Raw genomic sequence first — 25,529 nt, 5'->3', positions numbered from 1 at the left:
CGGAGGGCAGAACCTGTGGCTGGCGCAGCCCGTGGCCTCGCACCACCTTCCAGGCCCTCCGCCCCAGGGCACCCATAGCGTGGGACCAGCTCCGAGGGTCTCCGCCTAGAGGAGGTGGCCTCTACTTGGGAGTTACCCGGCGACCACTTGGCCGGAAGAGGTGTGCCCGAGTGTGGGGCGCGGAGGAGCAGGGCTCGGGGTCCCCGCCGGGCCCGGGGTACCGACGCCGAGCCGCAGTAGAAAGCGCCGCGCGTCGGAGGGGGCCCGGCCGGGCGGGGTTGTGTCGCCGCGCGCGGGCGCGCGGGCGGGCGTGGCGGGGGCAGGAGGCGCCCGCGCGTGCAGCGGTGGGGCCAGCACACAATGGGCGGCAGCGGCCGTCCGGGCGCGCGGCCCCCGCGTCGCCGCACCACGTGGGCCGTAGAGCGCGCTGGGTCAGCAGCGGCCCGTCGGCCCAGGCCGGGCGCGGCGCGGCGTACGTGCGCGCGCGCGCGCGTGCGTGCGTGCTATTTGCGATCAGGCGGTGCAGCAGACAGCCCCGGCGGCGGGGCGGGGGGAGTTATATTGCGGGGTCCTTCCTCGCTCACCCTGGTTCCTCTCGGAGCGGAGACGGCAAATGGCGGACTTCGATACCTACGACGATCGGGCCTACAGCAGCTTCGGCGGCGGCAGAGGGTGAGGCGGGCGTGCGCTGGTGTTGCCGGGCGCGGGGGCCGGGCCGCGTCGGGGGTCCCGGGGCAGTGGTCTCGCTGCGCTCGTCTGGGCCGGCGGGAGGCCCGCGGCCGAGCGGGCCCGCGGAGGCCTGGAGCAGCGCCCGGAGGGCCGGGGCCTGGAAATGGCGCGCTCGGGGCCGGGGCGCGGCGGTTGGCGCTGGGGTCTTGCTCGCGGGACAGCGCCCTCCTGCTGCCCCGGCGCTGGTGCGGGCGGTGCTCAGGCCGCACTGCCGGCCGCGGCGACGCTGAGCCCGGGCCCGAGTACCGCTCGCAGCCCCATCCCCCGCCGGAGGGCGGGCGCGGGGCTCGGCTGCAGCGCGGGTACGGGCCGCGGCCTGCCCGGTTCGGCCGCCCTCCCGGGCTCGTTCCGCCCGCAGGCGGGGCCCCGGCCCTTGCAGAGGAGGCCGGCAGGCCCGGGGAGGTCGGAGGCCGCGAGAGGGGCGATGCCCCCGGGGGCAGCACGGGGGTCGCTTCGCGGCGGGCGGCCGGAGGAGGGAGACCAACGAAAACAAGTGCATCACAGCGGTGTCTGTGTCGGCGGTTTTCGGACCGGAGCGCCGTATTGACAGCTGCCACGTGCTTGCTGGTGGAAATTTTTTTATTTCTCCCTAGTTTTCTCTTTCTGACCTGGAGACGGAGTCGCTTGTAGCCTCGTTACGATTCTGGTCCAATGCAGAAGGCTACATTTAATTGAGGCGCCGTCGTTGAAAGGAAAATGTTTGGTGAATAGAAAGCTCATGGTGTTTAATTCAAGGAAATCACCCTGTTTTTTTTTTTTTTTTTAATTTCAAATTGCCGCATACAGAATTTAGAAGATAGGCTGTAAACACCTTGCTGTTGGTCAAGGACACACTTGGTCTTTGTGTCCTTTTACAGAAAGGATTACTTTCCCAGAATAGCACCACAATAGTACCTACTGAGGTGTCTGGTCTCCCAGGTTGCTGTCCAGAAAGTATCTTTGTTTGGTGAAGAATGATCACTTTTAATACCTTGGTTTGGGAATGGCTCAAACAAAGGCTTGTTTGGGTGCAGGAGTGAACCCAGTTTGGTGACACTCAAGCATGGAAGCTGGGATAGGTGTGGAGCCACCTGCATTTCAAAGAATATTTTATTTGCTAATAAAAATGAAATAAATGTTGGATGATGTGTAAAATTAGCGCCTTTGGGGTAGTTTTCTAGACATTAAATTTGGACTTTGGTCATCTTGAAATTTTAATAGCGAGGTCTTTTTTCTAGTTTCAAAAGACATCCAGAAGTTCCAAGAAAAAAGAGTAGTTCAATTTAAGGCAGGTCCAAGGAAGTTTTAGATGAATTGGGACCACATTAGCTGGTCATATTATACTGAGCCTAGAGATTTATTTATTTAAAATATGTCTTTGTTAGATATGCTAGCTCTTTGGTGACAGTGAGGTGTTCAAGATGAATGCATGTCAAACTTTGACAGTTGGAGGAGACTTGAACAACCCAAATTAGAAAGTGATCAAAATGAATTTTATTAAGATGCGTTTAATTTCCAATACCAGCAGCCATGTGAAAATGGCAGCTATTTGCCCACCTGTGCTCCTAAAGCTGAAATGAGCCACTCTAGAAAGTGCCATGCATCTTGTAAGCTTCCTACTGGAAAGTCCTTTACTACATCTATATCTGCTGTGTCTGACCTTGGAATTGTTCACTTGGCTTCATAGTGATGTAAAAGTCCATAGGAAGTTTTGCTTAGTTTCTTTTGGGGGTAGGGTGGTACTGGGGTTGAACCCAGAGGTGCTCAACCATTGAGCCATTTTTTATTTTGAAATGGGGTTTTGTTAAGTTGGCTTGGGGCCTCAATGAGTTGTCTAGGCTGGCCTGGAACTTTGGATCTTCCTCCTTCAGCCTCATGATTGCTGGGATTACAGGCATACACCACCATGCCTGGCCTTGGCTGAGTTTCTTAAAAGTAGTTTTTAAAACCTGTTGTTGGGTTTGTGTGCCCATTTTATGCATGAGCAGACTTCTAGTTATTCTCTGAAATTTAGCAGCATAGTTGACCACATATTCTTCAATGGTCATCTGAGTTGTTATTTGAGTTATATTCATACCAACAAACATCTCGTGGTGGTACAGTGCTAGGCATGATAGAAGTTTGTCACCTACTGGAAAGCCAGTCATGTATTGGTCCTTATGTAAGCTATCCTATACCTTAGCTCAAAAACACCTTAGATTGAATAATAATGCATCTCTGCTCTAAATCGATTGGATCACAGGTAAAAGGAATAGCAGGCTTGCAATGAATAGTTAAGATCTGAAATCCTGGTTTTGAGTTAGGTGGTCCATATAAGCTTGGTGTTTGTTTGTTGTAGATGGACACAATGCCTTTATTTTGTTTTATTTTTATCTGATGCTGGGGATTGACCAGTACCTCATCCATGCCAGAAAGTGCTCTACCACTGAGCCACAACCCCAGCCCTCACATAAGCTTGTTTTGCATTTGTGTTTGATAGCCAGTGCAGTTGTAGGGAGGTGATATTGAAGGACTGCTTTTTACCCCAAGCCTCAACAGACATGTCTTAAGCAGCCAAAGAGAGAACCAGAGACAGCATTGTTGTTCAACGAGCAAATCAAAAAGACAAAATGCCAAGTTATCAAGAGTGAATTATACCAGATCTTGAATGGACGTTGTTTTGCACTTTGCTAAATTATCTTTGTGAGGTTCCAGTTTTCACTTGCCATTGATAAAGTACAGAGAAATACTGATTTTTACATTCCAAATGTCAACAAAGTCTTATGAGCACTTAACTGAACACCATCAATCCTGAAGCAAAGGTTGGAACCCAGAGGTAGCAAGAAATGAGAATGTACCTGCTAAAATGTGGTAAAGGTACAAATTCAAGTTTTCTTGAAATTGAATGTGGTAGCACATACCCTTAGTCCCAGATACTCATATTGAGGTGGGAGGATTGCTGGAACCTAGGAGTTCAAAACCAATGTGGTGAACAGAGTAAAACCTTGCCTCTGTCTCCAAAAAAATATTTATTTGAGGTTTCAGTTAGGGAGCTAGAATTCTAGCCTTTTGGTACTGGGGATTGAACTCAGGGGCACCACTGAGCCATACCCCAGCCCGATTTTGTATTTTATTTACAGACAGAGTCTCACTGAGTTGCTTAGCGCCTCCTTGTTGCTGAGGCTGGTTTTGAACTCTCAATCCTCCTGTCTCAGCCTCCTGAGACGCTGGGATTTCAGGCATGCCCTACCATGCCCGCTGAATTCTAGCCTTTTAGTTGAGGGACTATCAGGACAACTTACCTAGAGGTCCTGGTGAAGAAGGGTATTTTTAGAAATCATGTCGGTGGTGAAAATTTCAAAAAAAAAAAAAAAAAAACAAAAAAAAACCAAGTACAGCTAACTTAATGGAAGTATTGGACATTATGGGTCATTAAGCCCTTTCAAAAATCAAGCAAGGGTGCCTAGCACATGTGAGGCAGTGGGTTCAATCTTCAGCACCACACAAAAATAAATAAATAAAGGTATTGTTCCATCTGCAACTAAAAAAAAAATATTTTAAAAAAATCAAGCAAGCACTCAGTCTGAGGCCACAGCGTGCAAAGGCAGGGAGCGCTGCTCCCAAATCCTAGGTGAGCTGGGTGCTGGAGCCTGATCTTGGCCATCTGACACCCCTCCCCCAAAATGGGCACTGAACCCAGGGCCTTGTACATGCTCCTTGTTCTGTAAGCACTTTACCACTGAGTGTTTCCCCAGCCCTCTGACCATTAAGTAATTTTTTTGTGGTTGGGGGAGCCGGGGAGCTAAGCAAGCACTCTACCACTGAACTTCATCCCCAGTTCTAAGTTTTTTTTATTGTGGTAAAATATACATAGCATCAAATTAACATTTCAAACATTTTAGGTGTACAGTTCAGTAGTATTAAATTGATTCACAATGCAGTGTGCCTGCCCCGCCCTCCATCTTCCTGACTTCACCTGGTAAAGCTAAAACCCGGTACCCATAAACAGTAATTCCCCACTTCCCCTTCCCCAAGGCTCTCACAGCCACTATTCTACTTTCTGTCTCTTAGTATATTTTAAGACTTAAAATGGGAAGGAAAGCAGCATGTAAAAACTATTGTTATTTCCATTGATGCTGCCTGTTTGAGGGGTGGGGCCCAAACACAGGATATTTAAGCAGGCATTTTGCCACTGAGCTTTACCTCCAGCTGGGTGGTTTTTTTTTTTTTTTTAATAATTTGTTTACTGTTTGACCTACTAGACACTATTGTATACCATGCATATAGAAACTTGGCTTGTCCCCTATTCTGTCCTCTGCCTGAAGCATAGGAGATGTTTATCAAGTGTTTGTTGAATGAGTGATTGGCATTTTTTTTTTTTTTTTTTTTTATCAAAAATCAAAAGTGGGGCTGGGGCTCGGGCTCGGGCTCGGGCTCGGGCTCGGGCTCGGGCTCGGGCTCGGGCTCAGTGGCAGAGCACTTGCCTAGCATAGATGAGGCACTAGGTTCTATTCGCAGTACCACATACACACACAAAGAAATAAAGTAAAGGCCCATCAACAACTAATTAAAAAAAAAAAACTTTCTCTTCCCCTACTCTTATAATAATTTTTTAAATTTGATATATTTTTAAAAATTGTTCTTTTTAGATTTACATGACAGTAGAGTGTATCGTGACATTAAACATATATGGAGCATACCTTATTCTAATTAGGATTTCATTCTTGTGGTCTGTTGGGTTTTGTTGGCAGTAGGGACTGAACCTGGGATGTTCTACCACTGACCCAGACACCCCCCCCCCCTTTTTTTTTTTTTTTAAGGCATGGTCTCGCTGAGTGGCTGAGGCTGGACATGAACTTGATCCTCCTGGTTCAGCCTCCTGAGTGGCTTCATCACAGGCATGCACCGCTGTGGCACCTGGCACAGCTGTTTTGTTTGTTCAGTGTATTGTGTGTCTGTGTTGTCTTCCCCTCCTCCAGGATGTCCCTTCCATGAACACTTGAATTCCACCCATTTTGTTCACTACCAAGTCCCTGAGCTGTGTGCAGGCCTGTGACAGAGCCAAGCGCAAAGCCATATTAGAGGAAGGAGAGTGCGTTAAACTGACTGAGAGTGGTACAGGAGGCCTCAGATGACATGGGACTGGAAGGAAGGGAACTAAAAAGATCAAGAAGGAAGAGTGGAAAGGCTCATTCTTAATTCTTGTTTACTGTCATGTCAAGTTGTTGGGTTTGCTGTCATCCTTCACCCATTGCTCCATGGTGCCTCCAATGGGACATGTCCCGTTGCTCCATTGCAAACCCTTATCCTCTCTGAAAAGTGCCACCAGAAATAGGGGTTTCATCAGGAGCACTCTGTAAGTCTACTCTGACAAAGCCCTGGTGTAGCATGTGCAGGCCGCAGGCGCAGGAGCTCGCTCCTGCCCTGCTCCCAGCCTTGTTTTCCCCCATGAGGTGGAGACTTGGTGCGGGGCTGTGGGGTCTGGTGCATCGAAGGTGCTACACAGTTGGTAGCCTTGGTTTTCTCACTTTGTTTTGTGGTACTGGTGACTAAACCTGGAGCCTTGCTGAATTCTCGGTTTTTTAATGGTGTTTCTCTGCTCTTTGGGTAAGTAGGAGTGAGAAAAGTTATCTTGACTGAAAAGAGCTTTTATTTTCCTGGCAATATTTCTAAAGCCAGGTAAGAGAAGCTGTTTTTAAAGGCATAAAACATTTTCTTTATGACCAGAGTAACTCAGTATTTTAAATGAGTACTTAGTGGTTATAAATAATTGTCATATAAATGTGGTTTCTTTTTTTTTTTTTTTTTTTAAAGAGAGAGGAGAGAGAGAGAGAATTTTTAATATTTATTTTTTAGTTCTCGGCGGACACAACATCTTTGTTGGTATGTGGTGCTGAGGATCGCACCCGGGCCGCACGCATGCCAGGCGAGCGCGCTACCGCTTGAGCCACATCCCCAGCCCATAAATGTGGTTTCTAGAAACTTCGTATGTTATGAAATTATTCACCTTACTGTTCTGGGAAGATTTCACAATTTCAACGAGTGTTCCCAGGAGCTTGGAACATACAAAGCAGAGTGTTTGAATGAGTGTCAGATGGCCAAGATCAGGCTCCAGCACCCAGCTCACTTAGGGTTTGGGGGCAGCGCTCCCTGCCTTTGCACTCTGTGGCCTCAGAGTGAGTACTTGCTTGATTTTTTAAAAAAACTATATATATATATTTTTTTTTAATTGCAGATGGACACATTACCTCTGTTTATTCCATTAAGTTGCCTGTACTTGGTTTTTAGAAATTTTCTCCATGTCATGATTTTTAAAAATATCCAAAAATATCCATCTTCATCAGGACCTCTAGGTGAGTTGTCCTGATAGTCCCTTTTTTTTTTTTTAAATAGAGTGAGAGAGGAGAGAGAGAGAATTTTTTTTTAATATTTATTTTTTAGTTCTCGGCGGACACAACATCTTTGTTGGTATGTGGTGCTGAGGATTGAACCCGGGCCGCACGCATGCCAGGTGAGCGCGCTACCGCTGAGCCACATCTCCAGCCCCCTGATAGTCCCTTGACAACATGGTGCCTCTGGTTGAGGAGGACCAGCATAGATGGAGACTAAAAGTCTCCCTTTGCAAACTGTTCTGTGATTCATGTGGAGCTGGTCACATCTAGGGGCCTTTTAATGATCCCACTTAGTCTAGAGGAGACAGCTGGCTTCTCACATCTGCTTTTGTCTCCATCCTTGTGTTACCTGGGTTGATACAAGAAGGATGAATAGCTTACCTCAAACAGATGGAGTTGGGAAAGGTGGGAGTATTGTAATACCTTTTGATATTCCTATTTGATACTACACCAAAACTCAAGTGCTGGTTTTTGTGAAGGCTGTTGCAGTGTGAAATCTGAAACCTCAATAAACTTTTCATACTGTTACACGAAAATCTATCCTTCTGTCTTGTACTTTGAATAGAGAGGCAATGTGTGTGTGCTTTTGTAACATCCATTTAAGATTTGGAAACTGTAGTTTGGCTGAGTTCTGCAGATCTTCCAAATGTTGACACATTTCATTATACAGTATCAAAAAACACATCACTGGGGCCAGGGATGTGGCTCTCGCCTGGCATGCGTGCGGCCCGGGTTCAATCCTCAGCACCACATACCAACAAAGATGTTGTGTCCGCTGAGAACTAAAAAATAAATATTAAAAATTCTCTCTCTCTCACTCTCTCTCCTCTCTCACTCTCTCTAAAAAAAAAAAACACATCACTCTTTGGTTCCTCAGGAAAACCTTTGAACAGGGAAGGCTATGGAGCCAATTACAGGAAGTATAAAATTATATTTTTTGCTTGAAAGCTTGAATTTTGACTTCAACAAATAGTGTTGTTTTTCTTTTTTTTTTTAATTTTTTTTAAGAGAGAGTGAGAGAGGAGAGAGAGAGAGAGAGAGAGAATTTTTAATATTTATTTTTTAGTTCTCGGCGGACACAACATCTTCGTTGGTATGTGGTGCTGAGGATCGAACCCGGGCCGCACGCATGCCAGGCGAGCGCGTTACCGCTTGAGCCACATCCCCAGCCCAATAGTGTTGTTTTTCCTGAAGGTTACAGACTATTTTCAAGAAGTCTGCCCAAATTCTAATGGCCATGCATGCCCAGTGTGGGAAGCATCTTAAGACATTAGAGGGCTGGGGATGTGGCTCAAGCGGTAGCGTGCGGCCCGGGTTCGATCCTCAGCACCACATACCAACAAAGATGTTGTGTCTGCCGAGAACTAAAAAATAAATATTTAAAAAAAAAAAAAAAAGACATTAGAAAACCAGGGCCTGTAGCATGGCATGGGTCTGGAAAGGTCATCCAACAAGGAAAGGCTCAGCAGCTCAGTAGAAAACAACCTTTTAACTGAGAAGTCTTCTTAAACTGGCTCCATGGCACAAAGCTATAATCCCAGCGGCTTGGGAGACTGAGGCAGGAGGATGGTAAGTTAAAAGCCAGCCTCAGCGACTTAGCAAGGTGCTAAGCAACTCAGTGAGACCCTGTCTCTAATACAGAAAAGGGCTGGGGATGTGACTCAGTGGTTAAGCACCCCGGGGTTCAATCCCCCCATCCAAAAAAAAAAAAAACTGAAGTCTTAGCAGCTTTTAACATCTAGCAAATTTAACATCTAGCAAAAGTCTGGCTGTAAGTATAAGAAAACTAGGGCTGTGGTTGTGGCTCGGCAGAGCGCTTGCCTTGCATGTATGAGGCACTGGGATCCATTCTCAGCACCACATAAAAATAAACAAAGATATTAATGTGTTCATGTATAACACAAAATATTTTTTAAAAGTATTTAAAAAGAAAACCATTGCTATGGAGGCAGATTTTAGAGCAAAAGAATTACATCTCAATGCTTTTTTAGAGACTGCAAATAGAATTGCTAGTTGCCTTGGGGGTGATGCTCAGCAGTAGAATGCATGGTTAGCCTGTGCAAGTCCCTGGATTCAATTGCCAGCACTGCCAAAACAGAGCGAGCGAGAGAGAATTGTTACTTGCATTAAATAGAGGGACATTAGTGAGATCTGGATTAGGCTGAAAGTTTTTAGTTGATTATTTTCCTAACATGTAAAATAAGAACATTTTCATATATAAACAAAGGTAGAAACTACTAGCATATGGAAAACCCCCTCCCACCCATAGCCATTACCTAGTGTGTTTTTTCTCCAGTACTGAGGATTGAACCTAGAGTCCCTCTACCATGGTACCTTTCCAGCCCTTATTTTTTGCATTGAGACAGGCCTTTTGCTAAGTTGCTAAGACTGGCCTTGAATTTGTGGTCCTCCTGCTTCAGCCTCCTGAACTGCTGGGATTACAAGTATGCACCACTGTACCTAGCTACACTTGCCTTTTGGGGGGTACTTGGGATTGAACCTAGGGGCTCTTAGCCATTAGCCACGTCCCCCGCCCTTTCTTTTTACTTTTTGTTTTGAGACAGGGTCTAGCTAAGTTGCTTAGGATCTCCGCCTCTCAAATCAGAAGTCTCCTGTGTTCACTGTCCATCCAGATCAAGGCCTTCAAACTGCTTTGTGTCCTGTACATAAGGTGATTGAGTGGGTCATTTGGTTTTGTTTGTTAATGAAATAGATTAGAAAATATAGTGCTTTATAATAAAAGTTAGGATTATTAGACATTACCATTACTTTTTTGGTTTTGTTTAGTTAACATACATACATTTATATACACATACATTTGTTAAGTCATGAGGTTGGTGTCAAAATTTTTTGAGAAACATGGATTTAAATTACCAATTGGCAATGTAGTGTAAGTGCGTGTAACCCTCTTCTGGGTGTTATTTTTTTCTTCCAAATGAGAATACCCGTGAGGGACCGAAGTAATTTTCAATCCTGAAGTAGCTTGTAGTTCTCTGACGTTTTGTTCCTTCCTTTCCTGGAAAGTACTCATCACGGTAAGGCACTGGAGGCAGCAGTGAGCCCCACAGTTCCTGTGTGTGGGGAGCGGCAATGTTCTGCTGGTTAGAATTGCTTGGTTTCCCCCACAGCTTTGTGCATCTTATAGATGTGGTTGGGTTATTGAGATCACATTCACTGAGTACCAAAGAGCAAAGTTCTGGAATATAAGGACCATGGAGAAATTCACTGTGGGCACTACCTGGCCCTTTGTGCTTTCCAGAATCCTTCAGAGGCTCTATGCCCAGCCTGTAGTTAATCCCAGTTATCAAGATAACAGGATTTAATTTTGAAGGCTGATGGAAGGCCTTGGAGAATGCTTATTCTTAGCCAGGGGCCATCTACTAGGGGAGAAATTACTATCTTGATTTTTTTTGTGTTTGTTTGTTTATATCTTTATTTTATTCGTTTTTATGTGGTGCCAGGGAACAAACCCAGTGTCAAGTGCCCCACACATGCCAGGCAAACAAACAAAAAATCAAAACAAGGGGTACCACTGAGCCACAATCCCAGCCCCTTGTTTTGATTTTTTGTTTGTTTGTTTGTTTTGAGACAAGGTCTTGCTAAGCTGCCCAGACCAGCCATGAACTTGGCAATCCTCCTATGTCAGCCTCCTAAGTCTCTGGTATTATAGACATTTGCCACTGTGCCTGGCTGAAAAAATTTATCCTTTTTTTTTTTTTTTTTTTTTTTTTTTTTTTTTAACCCAGGGGTGCTTTACCACTGAGCCACATCCCCAGCCCTTTTTGGTTTTTTTTATTTAGAGCCAGGGTCTCACTAAGTTGCTTCAGGCCTGGCTAACTTGCTGAGGCTGACTTTGAACCTGTAATCCTCCTGCCTCAGCCTCCCAGCCGCTGGGATTACAGGCATGCATTGTGCCACCACACCCAGCCAAAAATCTACCTTTAAATGGCATTATGCAGTTTTTAAAGACCATTCTGGGGCTGGGGTTGTGGCTCAAGCGGTAGCGCGCTCGCCTCGCATGCGTGCGGCCCGGGTTCGATCCTCGGCACCACATACCAACAAAGATGTTGTGTCCACCGAGAACTAAATAAAATAAATATTAAAAATTCTCTCTCTCTCTCCCCTCTCTCCTCTCTCACTCTCTCTTTAAAAAAAAAAAAAAAAAAAAAAAAAAAAGACCATTCTGGATGGAATTGGAAAAGGGGGGAAAAATTAGGTAAAAATTAAGGATATCTGAATGAATTAAATTTTAGTTAATAATAATTATCACTTATTTTGATGGTGTGACCAGTGTGCCATACTAAGGTAAATGGTAATAGTTATGTAGAATAAGTTGTTTGCTGTATAATGAGGGTTTAACTGGTAGGAGTTTGGCCTTGTTTTTTAATTGTCCAAAATCCTGTAGTCACGTGTTTTGACTGTCCTCTGCTTTTCTTCTTCCTTCCTCCTTCCCTCTCTCTCACCTTTTTAAAGCCCATACTGAGGTTTGTTGCTTGCTTGAGTTTTGCTCTTACAAAGGCAGTCTTGCCCCTGGGCTTGGTGGTGCACTGTTATCCCAGTGACTTTCGAGGCTGAGGTAGGAGGCCAGCCTGGGGAACTTAGTAAGACTGAAATGAAAATTAAAATCAATGCAGCTCAGAGGCCCAGCGCCCCTGGTTCAGTTCCCAGCATCACCAATAATGAGTACAGTCTGACCGAGTACATGTCGGCTCCAGCATCGTGTCCCCTGCCAGACTTCCACTCTGAGCGCTGGCCATGGAAGACCAGAGGGTAAGCCCTAGTGAAGCTCTCACTGACCACTTGTAGGTGTAACGGGCGAGCTGTCCTTTTCCAGATACACAGAGGTGGTGACTCTTCTCCCATCTGGTCTCTTGGCATTTTCATTTTAGTGTTTGAGAGTGACAGCAGGGTATGGTGGTGCACACCTGTCATCTCAGTGACTCAGGCTGAGGCTGGAGGATACAAGTTCGAGGCCAGCCTCAGCAATTTAGTGAGACTGTCTCAAAATAGAAAGGTCTGGGGATATAACTCAGTGATAGAGTGCCCCAGGGTCCAGTCCCCAGCACAGGGGCAGGGGGTGGGGGACAGCAGGGCTGAAATTCTGTGCGGTTTACAGGGCACCTAGAAAGCTTTATAAAGTGCTTTCCCAGAAGTAACTTGGCGGGACCCTTCTGTTCTCACTGTGTTGCGGTGTGGAAGTTGGCGCACCTGATTTTCCACTTCGTCTGCTTGCTGGGCCCAGCGGTGGCCCACAGCCTCCGCTCTTCTCTCACTGGTCTCCCGTAGCTGCCTCCCTCTGATCTCCTTTTCCCTTTACATCTGGTGCCCTCCACTCTGTTGTGGATGTGCGTCCAGGTGCCTGCTGCTGTTTGGTGGCCGTGTGTTCCAACTCCATCTCCTCCACCCTGGAGCGCCTGTGCCCACTGCTGTCACCTGCACTCTGCAGTCCTTTGTGGGAGTGTGGTTTCTCCTGTGCAGATGCCTGGCCCATGCATTCGGCTCCCTCAGGAACTGCACTTGGGTGTGGGCTGGCTGTACCGTCTACTCTCCCCTTCGTAGCCATTTTGGTCCATGTGAGTTTGGATGGATGAAGGTTGGATTTCCTCAGTTACTGAGGGTATAACTTGCTACTAACATTGTATCATTGATCAACAAACTGTCCCCAAGGGGCATAAGAAACAGCAGTGAGCAGGGCACCTTGTCGCATACTATAATCCCAGCAGCCAAGGTGACTGCAGTAGGAGGATGGCAAGTTTGAAGCCAACTTCAGCAAAAAAAAGTGGGGGAAGGGCTAGGAATGTGGCTCATTGGTTAAGTGCCCCAAGGTTCAGTCCCCAGTACCAAAAACAAAGGAAAAGGAAAAAAAGAAAGAAATAGCAATGATCACAGTGCCTGTGGCAGCAGGTAGAGCCTGGGCATGGGTTCTGAACAGGGCAGTGTGGGTTTGGCTGGGACCTGTACCTTACTGGTGTTTTCTATTTGCCCTGCCCCTCCACGGGCCTCTGCTCAGACTGGAGCTTTAAGCATGTTCAGGCTGCCTGTGAACGCTTTAGAATTGTTATTGGCTTTTATATAGCACGCAGTATTTACGATGTAATTTATGGTCAGTTAAACTTTATAAAATTAAGATTTGAAGTATTCATAAAATAACAGACAAGAAAACTGAGTCATAGAAGTGATTTGGTGGAGACCCTACCCAGAGCCCACAATGTGCCAAGTGAGGCTGTTCCTCCTTTGGGCTGTGTACCCTAAGGACTTGCTGGGCACTTTTACGTGACACTGCTTATTTGTCTAGGTCACATCCCCTCCCTGCCAACTTGAGTCTTGGGTCTGAGGCAGCTCTGAGTTTCCTGGCCTCCCGTCGTGCTCACCTTGCTCTGTGGGGTCTGCTGGCCTCATCTGTCTGGAGTGCTGGCACAGGGCAGGTGCTTCATAGTCAGCAAGGGTAAACCCTGCCCAGGCGGTGCCAACCCCAAGGCCCTGGCCTCTCACAGATGAGAGCTGGGCCTGACTGATGCCCTGGGGAGCTGGCTGTATCAAGCAGGTGACAATTGGGACTACTTTGGGACTTAGAGAAAAACTGCCACTGGCAGTTTGATGAGGCTAGGGTGACTTGATTGTGGTGGTGGTGGCTTGGTCGATGTGCTCCAGAGACTCACGTCACCAGTTAGGAGCTTCGAGATGTCCCCCTGATGTTCGGATAGCTCTTTAACACTGCCTGCCTCCACTCGGCCTGCTGCCTCCTGCTGTCTGTGTGTGGGTGCTGCATTTGTTCTGGTGGCATTCTTCACCCAGGCAGTGGTCAAGTCTGACCTGGCCTTCTCGGCCTATGTCCCCCCTCCGGGGGTCTCACTGTGAACGTTTCATGTGCCCTCCAGCAGGCCCCCCTGCGCCAGGTTTCCATCTCCCCCAGACTTAGGCACTGCTGAGATGCCCCTGGAGTGGCTCCTGTGGGCCCCAGCCCCTCTGCCCCATAGCGATTTTATCATCCCTACAGTCCTTAAACCTTTGTAGCCTTTCGCCTTTTGCATATCTATATCCAGGAGCACCCCTTCACCTGCAATTTTGCTTCCCACAATTTGTTAGTCTGAAAATATTAAATCAGAAATACATGGTGCTTTAAATTGCGGGCTGTTCTGAGATGCTGCCCTGGACATGAGTCATCCCCCGCCCAGCACAGTTGCTGCACATGCTGCCCACACCACAGCATCAGGGTTATACCATCCTCCTGACATGTCATCACAAGGTCAGCAGTCCACCGCTGTTTCTTGGTGCCTGTATCGCCTTCCCACATAGGCAATGTACCAGCTCACATCCCCAGGAAAAACAAGGGGCAGTGCAGGAAGACAGTGGAGAGAAAGACCACATTGACGTGGCTTTATTGTGGTATGTTGTTACAGTTGGCCTAGTTGTGGGGGATAATCTCTGGGTGCCTCACCTACAAGTTGAACTGTGTCACAGGGGTGTGCGGGAGGAAGGTGTGTGTATTGGGTTTTGTTCTAACCTTTTTCAGGCATTCACAGGCACTCCTGGAACATAACCCCCACAGTTAAGGGGTGACTCCTGCATACACACATGCCTGTGTGAGTACCTGTGTGGTTATAAATGTTTTTTATGTGCTAATCAGTTGTGAACTGCTTAAGTCCAAGAGAATATTTTCTTTTTGGATATTTAATAAGTGTTGAATAAATAAACTCAAAAGTGTTTTTATTAGTACTCATCCTCCACTGGGACCATATTTCAGATGTTTGTGCCTTGTCTTATAGTCATTGTCCAGTTCTGTTTTTTTCTTTGGTAGCATTGGGAATTAAACTTTGGATTTTTGCTTAGGACCTTGCTAAGTTGCTGAGGCTGGCCTTGAACTTGCGCTCCTCCTGCCTCAGCCTCCTGAGTTGCTTGGCTTACAAGTGTGCACCACCAGGATAGGCTGGAGATATCTTGACTTTATCTTGTTAAAGATGTAGAATTTCCTTCCTGGTATTTCTAGTAGCATGTGGAGAAAAGATAAAGTTGCTTTCCAAGACTGGTATTGATCTTCTGTTGGGAAGGAACTCCTCCTTGTTTTAAATGTCTCTTGAAAAAAGATTTTTTTTTTTTTTTAATTTTAAGATGTGCTGTGAAACATTCCCGAGTCTCACCCGTGCTAGGCAAGCACTCTACCACTGAGTCCCAACCCCTGCCCAAAAAAACCTTTTAATTTCCCCCTCTGGAGTTTCCCGAGTTTTGAATGCTTTTGAGTCTGTAGTAAGGCTGAGAAAGTGAAAGAGCAGACATTGGCAGGGGTCATCAGCTGGCATCTCACCACTTGAGCCTCATTAGTGCACGTGAGGCATGCACACTTGTGAAAGTGGACTCTGGCTGTCTTGACACTTGCCTGCTGGCCACTGAGCCTCTCAAGCAGGGACACTGCCCGGAGGCAGCACCATTATCACTCCTAAGGAGCAGACCTCATGCAAGTTTCTCTGCCTGCTTTCATTCATAGCTCTGTGTATCAGGACCCAAAGCCCACACATAGCAGTAGCTGTCATGTGTCATTCAGCCCTCTGCCTTTTTTGTCCTTTGTTACTGACACATTTGAAGATCCATGCCAAAATACGGAGCAAGTGATGTTTATCCCACCAGTGATGATACTCAATTGTGGTGATGACTGATGCGACTGATGCTTCCATTTGTGAAGGACCCCCCATCCCCGCCACAAATTAGTAGCACTGTATGGGCTAGTGGTTGGAGGTCATGTGAGTGTCTTGTTTTCCCCAAGCCATTTTACTGTTTGGTGTCCCCGAGGAGCCCTCCCCGGTTGGTTGCTGTGTTAGTGGTTAGGGTCGGGGTTTCTAATTGTGGTTTCTTAGCGTTTACTACCTGATGTTCTTCAATGTGAAAAGCTTCTGTTTATTCAAATAGACTTTATCTCTAGAGCACTTTTAGGTTCACAGAAAATGGAGTTCCTGTGTGCCCCTGCCCCTAGAGCACAGCTCCCCACTGCCACCACATCTTGCCATGGTGGGAGCATTTTCTGTGAGTGTGTGTCCTTATCACCAAAGTCCCTTCTGTGGATTTGGACAATGTATAATGACCTCATTTTTTAATTACACATAACAAGCAGGGTCGCAGTCAGTAGTGATAATGGTGATCGCTGCAGTATACCTGTGCACTGCCAGGGAGCATGTAAAGCATCATTTATTTGTCATTGACCACTCAAGGTCTGTGTTAATCTTAAGAAACAAACTTTGCAAAAAAGCTGAGAAGTTGAAGGACCAACTCCTCAGGTGGTAAGACTAGTGTCAGGAATTGGGGTTTCAACCAGCACACTGCAGAATCGGCGACTTGCTGAGGGCCAGCTGGGGTTCACTGGGTTGGCAGGACACCGTTATTTGAGGACCTGGAGAAGTAGGCGATAGCCCTGGCCACTCAGCACCTGGCTGTGGAGGGAAATAGTGTGTCCTCAGTGTTGCCCCTCAGCTTCAGTAGTCCCTCCTCCAGATACACAGTGTTCACTCTGGACAGTTGGCTTCTGTATTTCCTAGTGCTGTCACGGGCATTGGTGCAGATGTTAGGATGTGAACATTTTGTAGATGCAGATTGCAAGGGACTAGGAGAGAGCTCCTTGTTTTTTGAAGATGCACTGTTTGGATCTGCTTATCCAGAAGTGCACATTTATTTATATTCCATATTTCTGTCCTCAAAATCAGGCACCTTTTTGATAAGTCCTATTTATAATGTTCTCTAAAATGTTCGATTCTGATTGCATGTTAGAGTGGAGTATTGATCTAGGCTGCTGGCACGTGGCTTAGCTGAGTGGAAGGCAGCCTGGCGTGGCCTGCTCCTTGGGGACAGGCCTGTGGCAGACTCATCCTGTCTGTTTCTCCTCCTAGGTCCCGCGGCAGTTCTGGTGGCCATGGTTCCCGTAGCCAGAAGGAGCTGCCCACAGAGCCCCCCTACACAGCCTATGTAGGAAATCTACCTTTTAATACAGTTCAGGGCGACATAGATGCTATCTTCAAGGATCTCAGCATAAGGAGTGTACGGCTAGTCAGAGACAAAGACACAGACAAATTTAAAGGTGAGTTTGGGAGGTCTTTATTATTTACAATGGGGGTGGTCAGTGAAGATGTGTTAGTGAACCAGAACACCCCACTCGCCTGGTCCAGGGAGCTGAAGGGAGCATCCCTCTTGAATTCAAAGTTCCTCAGTTGCACTGTGGAAAACCTGTTTTCCACTTGATCCAGTTTGTAGAAGTATGTGGCTCACTCCCAGATGGGTCTGTCTGACAGGAGAGCAGGCCCATCTCTGCCCAGGAAAGAACTGGGGAGCTGAATCTGAGGATTTTGAACACATTTTCCATGGAGACTAACTCTCAGTTTCTTGGCCGTTTTCCTATAATACAGTTATAAAACCCTCAAGGTAATGTGGTGCTGGCAGTGTATGCAGGTAGTCCAAGCACGTGTCTGGGGAGGGCTGCTGGTTTTAGATGAAGTCGATGTCTGCAGACCAGCTCTAAGGTGTTTGTGTAGAGATGTGTCCTGCCTCTCCAGGTTTCCAGGAGGGAAGTGTGCCCAGCCTAAGTGCATAGTGCCAGGTATGAGGACATTGGGCCCACACTTTGCATCATGGAAAGTGCAGTGTGACTTATGATCAGGAGCAGGATAGGAAGAGCAAAGGGCTCATCGGTCAGAGTGGTCTTGGGAAGCCACAAGTAGCATATGATCAAACTGTCAGTTGAGCTTGGAAAAGTAAGTCCCACCCAGCTTACCCACTGAGACATGATAGTTATTCAGACTGGGGTAAAAACTGTGCGTGGACCCAGCCGCACTCTGCGTGGCATGAGTCTTGGAGTTTGTCTTGAAATATTGTCATGGCCTCTGTGAGCCGGGTGTGGTTTCCTCCATTGTTTTCTGTATTGGATCCACTCGGGGGAGAGAAATGGGGGGAGCCTTTGAGTGTGGGCAGGATGCTCTTGACACAGGCCACAAAGGGGAGAAACCTGGGCTCAGCCTTCAAAGTTCTGCCTTCCTGTGGAAGTGCCGTCCCTACCCGGTGTGAGGGTTCTCTGGGGAGGTATGCAGGTGCAGTGTGAGCATGTGGCCCAGGGGTGCTGAGCCCAGATTTACACTCCAGACATCAGGGAGGGGCAGTATTAGAGTCATGTCAGTCACCTGTGCTTGGGCTTAAACAGCAGGTAGCTTTGTTGCCAGGGATGCATTTTTTGGCATTGTGAAACAAACTTTATATCCAAGTAGAAAGTTAATGGGCACCTCAAACCTCTCCTGCAGAGCACTCTAGGTATTAATTTGAATCTATGAAATCTGATCCCAATTACAGTATATTAAATGAAGTCTTCCAGAAGTTGAATGGCTCTGCGGTGACCCGAGAATGGTTTGCCGTTGTAATTAGAACATTCCGGGAATCTCTGCACAGACATGGCTGCCATTTCAGTGCCCGTTAGGTTGGCATTTTCTAACTGACAGGATATAATGGAGAGGGAGGAATGTCCAGGTTCCATTTCTTGGAAATGAAATACCCTCATTCAGAGTCTGCCTAGCTGCTGTTACCTTGATGCCACAAAACTGGTCATTGTGATGGAGGGAAATGGTACCGGTGGGGGGATAGCAGATCCCTAGTCCAGAATTCCCTGAAGAAGGCGGGGCTTCTTTTCTCTTCCAGGATTCTGCTATGTAGAATTCGATGAAGTGGACTCTCTGAAGGAAGCCCTCACGTACGACGGCGCAGTGAGTGCCCTGGGTCCCCTGGGTCGCGCGAGCAGCGGGGACTTGTCTTCTTGCTGATACTTACACTATTTTCCCCTTATCATTAGCTGTTGGGTGATCGGTCACTTCGTGTGGACATTGCAGAAGGCAGAAAACAAGATAAAGGTGGCTTTGGATTCAGGAAAGGTGGACCAGATGACAGAGGTGATTGGTTCTTCTGAGACTGAACGTGATGCTTGCTGTGTGCCCAGCAGTTGCAGCTCCTGACCGCAGGACGCTGTCTCCTAGGCTGATAGGTCCTCGTGAGCTTTAAGACCGAGCGCCAAGTCTCAGGAGTAGCGGCTCCTGCGAGCCTGGGGTTCTCTGTTGGCAGCAGGACTCTTAAGTGGTTCCATTGCACCTCCCAGCTCAGGGGTTGTACGTCTTCCAGATAAGTTTTCCATGTTTGTGCAGCAAGGTAATGAAACGACCTCAACTTTATCTTTTTTGTGTATCCTCAGGAATGGGTGGCTCTCGAGAATCTAGAGGTGGCTGGGATTCCCGGGATGACTTCAATTCCGGTATCAGTATTTAAAGCCTCACGCTTCCCCTTCCCAGCAGCCTCTGCTGCTGTGCTCCCCACAGTGGCTGGGCCTAGCTCCCTTCACAGACAGGACCTTCCTGAAAGGCACACAGGCAGCAGTGAGCCTCCCTGTCCCTGGGAGCAGAGCTGAGAGCCCAAGTGGAGGGCAGGCCAGGCCCATGCCCCTGCCATTTGCCCACCTGTGCCTGGTCGGCACGGCCCTGGGTCTCTGCCATTGGCAGTCTTCATCTGCTCAGGCACTGACCCGGGGAAGCTCCTCACTGGGTTTGTGCATGGCACGAAGAGGAGTACAGTTGCTTCTAGAAATAACATAGTTAGAGGTTCTGGAAATGGCAGAAAGCCTCAGAACTGTGGTTCCTGGTGGCTCTTCAGATGGCAGAAGGGAGTTCGGAGGTCTGTGTTTTCCTCACAGGGCGTGGGGCTGCCGTCCCTTGTGCAGACATCTGCCCTAAGCATGCCCACCTGCCTAGGGAGCCAGTGGTGGCTGAGCTCAGGAGGGCGTTGCCTGGTGGAAGGGTGACCTCCCTCCCTGGGACTTGACTTCATGTTGACCTCTGGTTCTATAATTGTGGAGGACAACACAGATGTGGTGAGAACATTCGCAGTGGCGGAGGGTGGACAGGAGAGCAGGCCTGTTTTCTTTCCCACAAACTTGAGGTGCACTCTGCACACCCCGCTGTGCAGCATGGGAACCCCAGCCCCTACCCCAGCCTCCCCTCACCTACATAGAGCTTAATAGTCACAAGCAGGGGAGGGACTGTGGGCAGCTGTCGTCTGAGTCTGGGAAGTTTTGAAACTCACTTCCAGCACTGCTTGAGCTAAACAGATAACGACATGTTTGTTGAGTAACTTAGTTCTTGAAAATCCTGTATAGCCAGTCAGAAATGAGCTTATTCATAAAAGTACAGTATCATCCAGTAAGTCTGTAATTTTATGTATAAGCTGGTCTCTGACTGAAGCACGCAACAGAAGTCTCCTCAGAGCCAGCCCAGAGCAGGGTCAGTGGCCCCGAGACCTGCTGAAACAGCACCATGGGCCCAGCACTCTCGGGGGACTAGCTCTTCCCTGCGAGCTTGGTGTGACCCTGATGCCCAGGCAGAGACGCAGTCGGAGCCACTGCTTCACCACTGGCACTGTGACATCTAAAACCCGGTGGGAGCGCTAAAGAGAGTCGTGGCTAATTTGATGCTTTATTCCTTACCCGCAAAATAGATCTTTTTTACTCTAATAGAATTATGTTTTTTTAAAAAATGACATGTGCTCTTGTACTTTTCTAAAAGCCACGTGAAAATTAGCAATACAGAAAAATACAAAAAAGAACAGCAAAGATAGGTGTAGGGCTGGGAGTGCAGAGCACAGGCGTCCCGTGTGCCCGGCCCTGCGTCTCCTCACTGGCACACAACCGCTGGGACCAAGCACGGGCCTGTGTGCTCAGCTAGGGAGACCACTCCAGGTTTTCATGATGGTGTTTTTCCTAGAAATCCATCAGCATACTTGATTAAAGATGCTTCCTGGGGCCAAGCCTTACCTTCCTTCCTGTGTAATTTTCATAAGGGATTTTGAAGTGAGGCCTGGTATTAGTAGATGCTGATTTTGTTACGCTGCTGTGCTTTGACACACCCCTGGACAGAGTAACTGTTGATTTGCCTCATTGAGGTAGGTATGAACCCATCACTGGAAGCAACACTTTTGGGGGGGGTACTGGGGATTGAACTCGGGCACGCAACCACTGAGCCCCATCCCTAGACCTATTTTGTATTTTATTTAGAGACAGGGTCTCACTGAGTTGCTTGGCACCTCGCTTTTTGCTGAGGCTGACTTTGAAATGGCTATCCTCCTGCCTCAGCCTCCCAGCCACTGGGATTACAGGTGTGCGCCACCATGCCCAGCAGAGCAACACATTTTCAAATTTCATGTTAAAAGGGTTTAACTTGCACACACACATGGAAAAGTTGGGTTAATTGAGGGAGGGTGGGGTTAAGCATGTGATATTGATTAGGCTTGGATTGGGGGTTTTGGTTTGGTTTAGTTTTTCTGCAGTGCTGGGGATCCGAACCCAGTGCCTTGTGCATGCTGGACAACTGCTCTGCCACTGTGCCACCTCCAGGCCTCCGAGGAAGCTTAATCAGATAATATGGTCCTAAGAGCTTCATAAAGACCTGAACGCTTGACTATAAGCATCCAAGTGTGTTTTCTCCACAGCCCTGTTCCTGATCCTGTTGTTTCAAATCTATTTAGAATTGTCTTCATCACACATTTCGTTAAAATTCACGTTGTGCAACTCAGTCTCTGAACTGGATTTTGGATAACTCAGTCTGTTTCCAAAATCCATGCCACCCTTAAAGAACAGAAAGGCTGGACTGTGCAGATGGATGGGTTTTATTGGTTAAGATGGCTGTGTTCTGTAAGCCACTGGGTCACTGAAACAGCCAGGACCGAATCAGGACTCCTTCCATAAGTGCAGGGTTGGGTCCCCTGAGCCTCGGTCCCTGCGTCCTAGGCAGTGCCTAGCCTTGTCTCTGTGTGCTCTGTTCAGAGCACTCGACCATGTAGCATTGCTGCACTCTTCGCACCAGAGCTCTGTCACACCTGTGGTACCCAAACCTGAATGGCCTGTCTGAAGCCCGTCGTGGCCTCCCTGCCCCTGGGACACTAGGCAGTGCTGCACTGCTTGGGGCTGTTTTAAACCTTAAGATCACCACTTCCACTTTATTCTTTATTTTGAAACAGGGTCTCACCAAATTGCTGAGGCTGGTTTTAAACTTGTGGTTCTCCTGCCTCAACCTCCCTGGTCGATGGGATCACAGGCGTGTGTGTATCACAGTGCCCTCCAAGAGCTGCCAGTTTGATTTGGGGATAGACATAAATTCTAGCAAATTAATCTGGATAGCAAGAATTGTTCGTATGTAGACTATGCCTGGGTCCCCAGGGGCCTTAAAAATGAGTTCCTTAGAACACTGAGCTGCAGCCCATCTGAGGGTGAGTGGAAGCCCCCACTCACTCAGGCAGGTATGAAGGGAGGGTACTGACAAGCGCCAGGGGAGGGGCTCCAATGCCCCTCGGAGTGAGGAGCCTCCTCTGATGGCCTTTCCTTACTACCTCACAGGTGCTTTCCTTCTAGAACAGTCCACACTAAATTGTAGCAGAAATAGGGAAATGGGACGGATCACCCAGAGACTTGGGGTAGCTTTTCCCTATGATTTTTGTGTCCTTTAGCTTTTAAATTTTGGGTTTGTCTTATTTAAATAACTAGAAACCAGACCAAGACCTGCTGTAGTCTCATGCTATTTTTCTACTTTTCTTTCAGACTGAGAATTTAAAGAGCTCATTTTATTCTCCTCTGTGAGTCTGGGTCTTGTTTTATTTTAAGTCTCTTAACTTGTCATTTGTACTTATTTTCAGTATTCTTTATTTTGGAAAATCTTCAAATACTGGACAAACCAGTGAATCAGACATTAACTCAGAGTCTATTCGCGCACACTGTACACTTGCCCACGAGGCAGCAGTGTGACGTCACTCGTGTCCTGTCTCTCCCCAGGCTTCAGGGATGACTTCTTGGGAAGCAGGGGAGGCAGTCGCCCCGGTGACCGGCGAGCTGGTCCTCCGATGGGAAGCCGCTTCAGAGATGGCCCTCCCCTCCGCGGATCCAACATGGACTTCAGAGAACCAACAGAAGGTACGACGAGCCATCTGCATGCACACCAACTGTCCCGCATAAATTTGTCCTCCAGCTTCACAGTTGTTGCCTGGGTCACCCTTTTGTCCTAAATAGTGCGTTTGCCTCCCGTAGACTGTCTGGCGACAGTATTCAGTTCTGTACAGAGGCTGTCAATTTTGGGAGACGGGCTGGGTGGCTGAGCACGCACCCGGAGGTAGGATGGAGCCCATTCTGCATAAACCACCTCTTCTCTCCCCCAGAGGAAAGAGCACAGAGACCGCGACTCCAACTCAAACCTCGGACAGTGGCAACGCCCCTCAATCAAGTAGCCAATCCCAACTCCGCCATCTTCGGGGGAGCCAGGCCCAGAGAGGAAGTCGTTCACAAGGAGCAAGAATGAGCTCACGGTTGGGAGGGAATGGGGGTGTGGGGGAGTTAGAGCAAGACCACAGCCTGGTGGCCCTGGACCGGCCGCCCTGCAGTCACCATTCCTGCGCCTGACATTGTCCTCCTTTCTTACAACGGAAACACAGAGCTTGTGACTGCATGTCAGCTGTTAACAAGTGGTTTTTAGTACATTCTTGGCTTTGCTCTGTCTCTAGTGCCTGTTAGGTGCTTCTTCTCCTCGTCCTTTCCTCCTCGTCCTCCTCTGTCCTCCCCCCTTGCTCCTTGTTCTCCGTACAGCACGCGGGGTCCGAGGGGTGACGCAGCGCCGTGTGGGAGCCTCGGCCAAGGGGCTGCTCCGCTGTCCCCTCACTTCCTCGTTTTACTTTGGCACTGGCCAGACTCCAGGCGTTCCCTTCGTTTTTCTCAGTGCTTCTCCTGCCCTGCATGCTGAGTTCTGTTGCTATGGCTTCCAGAAGCAGCAATCTGTGATCAGCAGACAAAATTGACCCTTGTTTTAAAACAAGGAAAAACACCTGTCTATCCCTGCAGGTTGCTTCCAGCTGCTGTTTAGAGGGGTCCCTGACAGTGCCCCCCTGGGGGACTGTCCGGGCCAAATGGGCTCATCTCTGGAAGCCTTGGAGGGAGGAATAGCAGGCGGTGGGCAGGCGCACGGTGACCGTGACCGGCAGTGCTGTGCTCCCAGGTTCTGCTGCAGCTCTTCCAGGAGTGTCCAGAGTCCTCCCTCCACCCCACCCCCCCCACCCCACCCCCCCCATCCCACCCCCCCGGTGCTCGAGGCTCTGGGCTCTACTGGGTGTAGCGCTGACAGCTCGCCTGCACTGCTCCCTCCAGGCGGGGGCGCCATGGGGCTGAGGGGTGGTGCTGGCCAGCACGGCCAGGCCAACGCAGCTCCTCCTGTCCCCCTGTTGTCTGTGCTGTGCATCCCCTCGTGTCTCTGTTCCCCAGCACAAGCAACACAGAGGCTGCTTCCCACTCCCCCATGAATTCGCTGTGAAAGTGGGCCTAGAGCCCGGCCAGCACTTGACTGTTTCACTTGATGAATTGAAAGTCTTACATGCAGAGCTGTCAAGAGCCGCCGCGCCTTTGGTTGGCTGTACATGTCTGGGTGTGTTCTCCGTCTGTGGGACAGTCTGTTGCTCCTGGGTACAGTGTTCAGCCCTCCCCTGGGGGTGTGGCATTAGGCAGTGGCATTTATGCTTGAACACCACTGTGTGAGCAGGTGGGACACTGGTTAGCTCCTCGAGCCCTAGGGAAGAGAGGCCAGGACTGCTGGGGGCGGAGGGGCAGCCTGGCCTGCGCACGTGATGTGCTTTGGTGGCCATTCCTGGCTAGCTGTCATCCTGGCTCCTTGTACCCATGACCAGGTCTCAGCAATTTACAGAACTCTCTCTCTTACCTTCCGCCTGTCATCCTCTCCGCTTCTGAGATAAGAACCATTTGTGTAACACAGTACTTACCTTAAGAAAGACATGCATTGTGCGGTTGTACCAACCTGATGCTCTCAGATGACCTACTTACATCCTCAGTGTGGAAAAGATAAAGAACAAAGCAAACTCATTAACCCTCCGGGCAGTCCAGTTGACTTTTAAATGTAAGAAAAGAGTGGAATTCCAAACACTTAACACATTCAGCTATATGACAGAAAGTAAATCTATGGATATGGTATTTTGTGAATGATCTTTTAAATAAAAGAAAACCTTACGTAATATTTAATGCTTGTCTTTACTTTTTTGAGTTTTTTGGGTTTTTTTTTAAGCTGCTTGTGAAATTAGCAGTTTTAGATTTGGGAGGCACTATCCAGGTTTAGGAGAGCACACTGTCACGTAAGGTACAGAGCTAGTGAAGTTATTTTTAAAAGCTAAAAATGATGCCAGTCTCCCCCACCCCATGCTTAGGGCGTGTGCGTGTGTTTTAATAGTAACTGCTTGTAAAAGAAATCCTAGGTCCTCCCGCAACAGCGTGGGGCACCAGGACTCTGGGGGTGGAAGCTGTGGACATGGTGCTCAGCATACACTGCCCTGGGCTGGTTTTTCTGGTCTTCTTCCAAAGAGGGGTGGATGAGCCAGGGGGCGGGTAGGCAGGCACGCATTCCAGGT

General features: G+C 48.3%; 1 protein-coding gene across 2 annotated transcripts; it reads left to right on the top strand.

Moving 5' to 3' along the window:
- Window positions 1–536: 536 nt before the first annotated feature.
- Window positions 537–23,886, top strand: Eif4h (eukaryotic translation initiation factor 4H). Of its 2 annotated transcripts, XM_026396899.2 has the most exons (7): window positions 537–672; window positions 16,952–17,139; window positions 18,741–18,805; window positions 18,892–18,988; window positions 19,285–19,344; window positions 22,906–23,043; window positions 23,286–23,886. In XM_026396899.2, the coding sequence occupies exons 1-7, from the start codon at window positions 614–616 to the stop codon at window positions 23,423–23,425; spliced, it is 747 nt and encodes a 248-aa protein (XP_026252684.1). In that variant the 5' UTR covers window positions 537–613; the 3' UTR covers window positions 23,426–23,886. The 2 variants fall into 2 exon arrangements, with proteins under 2 accessions (XP_026252684.1, XP_026252685.1); XM_026396900.2 differs by lacking the exon at window positions 19,285–19,344 and having other exon boundaries at window positions 540–672.
- Window positions 23,887–25,529: the final 1,643 nt, after the last annotated feature.

This window comes from Urocitellus parryii, chromosome 9, assembly GCF_045843805.1.
Source record: "Urocitellus parryii isolate mUroPar1 chromosome 9, mUroPar1.hap1, whole genome shotgun sequence".
In the NCBI taxonomy this organism is placed as follows: domain Eukaryota; kingdom Metazoa; phylum Chordata; class Mammalia; order Rodentia; family Sciuridae; genus Urocitellus; species Urocitellus parryii.
This window is presented reverse-complemented; position numbering and strand designations above follow the sequence as displayed.

Coding starts and splice junctions, on each gene's coding strand:
- Eif4h (XM_026396899.2), top strand. CDS start 614: ATGGCGGACTTCGATACCTACGACGATCGGGCCTACAGCAGCTTCGGC. Junction 18,806..18,891: donor CCCTCACGTACGACGGCGCA/GTGAGTGCCCTG, acceptor CCTTATCATTAG/CTGTTGGGTGATCGGTCACT. Junction 18,989..19,284: donor AGGTGGACCAGATGACAGAG/GTGATTGGTTCT, acceptor GTGTATCCTCAG/GAATGGGTGGCTCTCGAGAA.